Genomic DNA, 6000 nt, shown 5'->3' with positions numbered 1-6000 from the left:
GGCCGGGACGAAAGCCACACTGCTCCTCCTGAATCCGAGATTCGACTTCCCGACGGACCCTCCTATCCAGAACCCCTGAATAGACTTTACCGGGGAGGCTGAGGAGTGTGATCCCTCTATAATTGGAACACACCCTCCGGTCCCCCTTTTTAAAAAGGGGGACCAAAATCAAACCAAAATTTGATCAAAATTTACAAACACAAAGCGCTCCAAATGGAGGAATATATTACAGGATTACTATGAAAGCTTTGACAAAATGCTGACATGACTAACCAGAATAGAAAGACACTTCTGAACAAGACGGGAAAACGAGGGCATTATATACACACAAGGTAATGGGGAACAGGTGGAAACAATAGGTCATTAGGTGACAAGAGGAAGGGCAAGTACACGACTATGAAGAGGGTGAAGCGTTCAAAATAAAACAGGAAGCGACGTGACAATACAATGAAGTTTTAAATCAGGGGTCCCCACACTACGGCCCGCGGGCCAGATACGGCCCACCTTCATTTGGTCCGGCCCCCTGAACAAAAAAAATTGACTTGTGTTATTTCCTGACTTTTTCTGTGAAGAACCCAGAGAGGGTTATTTGGTTATCATCTGTTTAAATAATAGTGTTATTATTATATTATATTATATTATATTATATTATATTATATTATATTATATTATATTATATTATATTATATTATTTTTATTTTATTTACTTGTGTTCCATGAAGAATCCAGAAAGGGTTATTTGATTGTGGCTTTCTGAAAAACAATACATTTTTACATTTAGGCACTCCTGCAATCGTCACACTTTTTCTGTTACAAACCGACCCCGGCCGCTCATCAGAGAAGGAAAAATTTATGTGGCCCTCACAGAAAAAAAGTTTGGGGACCCCTGTTTTAAATGAACGAATAAATAAAAATTGTAGTGTTAATTAGTATGCAGTGTTGCTTTTGTCATTGTAATTGTATATCATTTTTGAATTACCATTTTACTAACCTCTTTTATTTATTCATAAACACATCATGAAAAAAAATAATGATACATACAATTTACAGAAACCTTTCACACATGTGGACAGCACATTTTGGGTCATGTAGGCCACAATGATGTCCACATATTGTGCATACAAAAATAGTCACTTGCCCAATAAACACACAAATCTGATACTCTTGAAAAAGGGCATAGGTTTACATAGGGACTGTAGGGACATAACACAACCAAATTTTCAGGATGCTCAAATGATCCCCACAAACTGTTAAGCAAGCATATTTGCATTATATAATGACTTCATTTATATAGGTCATTTAAATCTTCTTCCTATATGTTGTAAGGATAGAATTGATCCTGCCATTATTAAGTGAATTACAGTACTTTCATTATGTTCAGACTTACACTGACCCCTTTTCACTCGCTGAATGTGCCAGTCCATTTTCCCCCCTCAAACCCACTTTTGATTGGCTGATGACTTGAACCCACCCCACACCCACTCACCCATTCACAGCCCGACAGAAATACAACATGCCGCCTCCTCCACCACCTTCAAAGACGAGGGATATTAGAAGTTGTTTTCCGCCAGCAACAGCCACTGTAAGTAATGTAAAAAGACGTCAATCTTGTGGCGGTGGGGAACACTCCACTAATTTTGCTACTGCTACAGTGCTTCAAGTCGATTTTACTCACTGAGATTTCTTGAAATAAGAAAAACAGCTAGCTGAAAATAAGCTTAACAGACTTATTTTAAGCAAAACTTCTAGTTAATCTAATCTCAAAAGAAAAAGTTTATCAGAAATGTTCTTAATTCAAGAATATTGTTCAAAACATTATTTGATTTTTTTCCCTCTTGTTTTAGGTGAAATACGACCAACTTTTAGATGTATGGGCTCAATACGACCAAATAGTAATATTTACTTAAATTAAGTGGAAGAATCTGACGCATTAATCTGTTAACTAACCTTTAACACTCAAGAAAAGATGGAGAAAATAATTTGACTAGATTTAACAAAAAATATCACATTAAAACGTTATAAATTTGCAGTGTGAAAGGTAGTATAGGCCAATAAAGATTTATTTTGCATTAATCATTTAGCCTATCAATGAATTAGGTTCATATTGGTGAAAATTTTAGCCCTGAACCCCATTCATCAAATATGTTTGGTCTTATAATGTCCCATCCCCAGCAAAAAGTGTACATGCAGGTTATGCTGTTGTATCGTCCCTACCAATATTAAGACCAAACCTACGCTCTTGCTCTTGAAGGAAAAAAAAGATCATTTTTGTGTGACGGACAATAGAGAGGACACATGCATGAAAATTTTACCTTCCGCCATCTGGTGGAAGAGCATTTAATTGTTATGTATGGTTATGCTCGTCAAAACATCACCGTCAAAGAAAGATCAGCCGGTCAATTCGAGTTTTGTCGGAACTCGTTAATAACTATCAGAGCAATTTGACCCACAGGCCACGTAACAACCTCTTGCGGCTCTGTCTAATCTGCTACAAATCAACTTTACATCAAGCGCCATCATGACTTCCCTAAGTCATACCAATTCATAAGCAGATTTTAAGGGGGAGCCCAGGGGGGCCAGGCCCCCTTCCCGATGGCCAAAAAGTGTCATTGCATGTAATTGACTATCCTATACGCATATAAGTTGTAAAGCAATAAAACTGCCACAAAAATGAATGAAATGAACAAAAAAAAAAAATTTATATTGGGTCAAAATTATTTTTTGAACAGATCATGTGACTAGCACCTTAGACAGTCATTTTCTTTACATATAATTTTGATTTTAAAAAAAATTAGGGGAAGGCAATTTTATTTTTTCAAATGATTTTTTTTTTTTTTTTTATTGAAGCAACTTTTTGAGGGATTGAATGATTGCGACACAAATGTCCTACCCTAAATATGGCCCAAACACAAAAAGGATTGCTTCAATTAAAGAAAACTTTTTCAATGAAAAATGAAGTGTTCGATTGCAAATTTTTCAATCTCAAATATTTTTTCGCATTCAAAAACTTTTTCTATGATTGAAATTTTTCTTTTTTTTGATTGAAGTGATTTTTCTTTTTAAAAATATATATATATTTTTTGAAGCAACTTTTTTTTTTTGATTGAATAATAAAGACAAAAATGCCCTAGCCAAAATGTGGCCTTAACACAAATCAACATTACTTCAATTAAAAAAAAACAAAAAACAACAACAAAAAAAAGACTTCAAAAAAAGGAAAAAAAGGGAAAAAAAATCAACCAAAGAAAAACTTTTGCTTTTTTTTTTTTTTTTTTTTTTTTTTTTTTTTTTTTAGTTTTTTGAGTTTCAAATTTATTTTTGCATTTAAACACATTTTTTTTATTGAAGCGGCGTTTTTTGGTTGAAAATATATATTTTGATTGAAGCAACTTTTTTTTGATTGAATAATAAAGACACAAATCTACCTCCACATGGCTCCGCCCAGGGCATACAATTTTTGACTGGGGTAACTACATTGGCACGACACCGGCGGGCGTACCATATTCAATGGATGAGGATCTTGGCGAAAGGTATTGCCTAAGCAGCCTGATTTAGAATTCCCCTTAAGAATGATGGGGAACAAAAAATGGTCATTGTCAATTTATTATTATAAATATTCTTGTAAGTCAATTTTATTGCTGACACTGCGTTTCGAGGTCATCAACATGTTGTGCCCCCCCTGCCTCAAAAGTCAAATGTACCGCCTATGTACCAAATAAATTTATGGATCATTTGCTGGATCTGCTGATTTGAAACTACAAAACTCACACTTACATGGATTTTTTGATTCGATTTAAATCTATCTATTCCACTAACCAGTCTTTTTATGATTGGCTATTTTTAGCAGCTCAGCTTTTTCATCGTACAGGTGATCCATTATTGTTAGTGTCTGTCATGAAGAGGAACAACTCGTGTTGTAATGTTCAAGGACCTGTTGTGAGGGAGGACTGAGCGGAATTTGCTCAAAGGCCTGACAGCAGCAGTCTCCGCCCCCTTGAGGTGGATGTGAAAATCTGCCCCTGACATACAGGAAGAAGTTAAATACGCCTGTCAGAAGACGCCACTTTTTCCAAGAAGTTCGTTGAAAGTTCATTTACACGTCCTTGGCTCTACTTGATTGGGTCCGCTGATTAAGCAGAACATGAAGACGGAAAGTTGATGATCTCCTGAAACGCGTGGATTACTTCAAGCGAAGACGTGGGCGCAATGGGGGAAGCTGGACAAGTCTGAAGCAGATCATCACGTCTCAAAAATGTCAGAGCACCGATCCAGTTTCCTTCACATTGGAGACATTGTGTCTCTCTACGCCGAAGGCTCAGTGAAGGGTTTCATCAGCACTTTGGGGTACGTCGCGTTCACTCTTTCACTTCTTTTTCGAACTCATCAATCTCGACTGCTGTAGTTCGTTCTTCACGTGTCTTTCTTTCTAGCTGCTAAAATCACACAAACATGTAAATGTCACACCACAGCCGCTTCTCGTCTAATGCGTGTCGCGACTGTAACAGGTATTCAAAGCAGGAAGGCAAGTGCAAACGATAAAGATCAACTTTCTTTTCCCTTTTGGCTGAACCCCACCGAGGAGGAAGTGGTGCTTTCTTGTCATTGACGTGCTGCTTGTGGGCTACAGAATTCCCCTACAACAGTGACGCCACGATTATCAACCGTGAACTCAACCTTACAGGGTAGAGACTTTATTTTCATTAATATGAACTAAGAATGGACCAACAGTCACTTACCAGGAAAACTACACAAAACCACGAAATACAATACATAAGAAATGGTTAAATAATACCAGAACCACAATTTCGAAGCATAATGATTATGTATCTAGAATACAAGGGCGTAGATTTGCATAGGGACTGTAGGGACATAACACTACCAACTTTTCAGGATGCTCAAATTATCCCCACCAACTTTTAAGCAACCTTATTTGCATTATATAATGACTTCAGTTATATAGGTCCTTTAGATTGTCTTCCTATATGTTGTAAGGATAAAATTGATCCTACCATTATTAAGTGAATTACAGTACTTTCATTATCTTCAGACTTACACTGACCCCTTTTCACGCACTGAATGTGCCAGTCCATGTTTTCCCCTCAAAGCATGTTTGATTGGCCGATGAGTTGAACCCCCCCGCCCCCCACACCCATTCACAGCCCGACAGAAATACAACGTGCCGCTTCCCCCGTCCCCTTCAAAGACGAGGGATATTAGAAGTTTTTTTCCCGCCAGCAGCATCTGCTGTAAGTAATGTAAAAAGACGTCAATGTTGTGGAGGTGGGGAACACGCCACGAATTTTGCTACTGCTACAGTGCTTCGAGTCGAGTTTACTCACTGAGATTTCTTGAAATAAGAAAAACAGCTGGCTGAAAATAAGCTTAACAGACTTGTTTTAAGCAAAAAGTTTGTATATTTAATAGGGCTGTCAAACGATTAAAATTTTTAATCGAGTTAATCACAGCTTAAAAATTAATTAATCTTAATTGCAATTCAAACTATAAAATATGCCATATTTTTCCTCTAAATTATTGTTGGAATGGAAAGATGAGACACAAGACAGATATATACATTCAACATACTGTACATAAGTACTGTATTTGTTTATTAAAACAATAAATCAACAAGATGGCATTAACATTCTGTTAAAGCGATCCCTGGATAGAAAGACTTGTAGTTCTTAAAAGATAAATGTTAGTACAAGTTATAGAAATTTTATATTAAAACCCCTCTTAATGTTTTCATTTTGATAAAATTTGTAAAATTGCTCGCCATTGTTGATGTCAATAATTACACAATGCTCAGGTGCTGAAACCCATAAAATCAGTCGCACCCAGGCGCCAGCAGAGGGCGACAAAACACCAAAAAACACAAGTAACAAGTGGACATGACACTGTGCTGTCATTTTAATCTGTTTGAGCGGGGCATGTGCGTTAATTGCGTCAAATATTTTAACGTGATTTATCAAAAAAATTAATTACCGCCCGTTAACGCGATAA

At 36.8% G+C, this 6000-nt stretch overlaps 1 protein-coding gene across 2 annotated transcripts in view; it reads left to right on the top strand.

Moving 5' to 3' along the window:
• The first annotated feature begins 3980 nt into the window (after window positions 1-3980).
• The window catches only part of itpr2 (inositol 1,4,5-trisphosphate receptor, type 2), a 147754-nt gene continuing 145734 nt past the window's right edge, over window positions 3981-6000 (top strand). For both annotated transcript variants that reach the window (XM_057835807.1, XM_057835806.1), the window contains exon 1: window positions 3981-4344. In XM_057835807.1, the coding sequence (XP_057691790.1) occupies window positions 4253-4344 (92 nt within the window). In that variant the 5' untranslated portion in view covers window positions 3981-4252. The remainder of the gene's footprint in view (window positions 4345-6000) is intronic.

This window comes from Corythoichthys intestinalis, chromosome 5 (assembly GCF_030265065.1).
Source record: "Corythoichthys intestinalis isolate RoL2023-P3 chromosome 5, ASM3026506v1, whole genome shotgun sequence".
NCBI classification, from domain to species: Eukaryota; Metazoa; Chordata; class Actinopteri; order Syngnathiformes; family Syngnathidae; genus Corythoichthys; species Corythoichthys intestinalis.
Note: the sequence above shows the minus strand (reverse complement) of the source record. Positions and strands in the feature narration are given on the sequence as shown.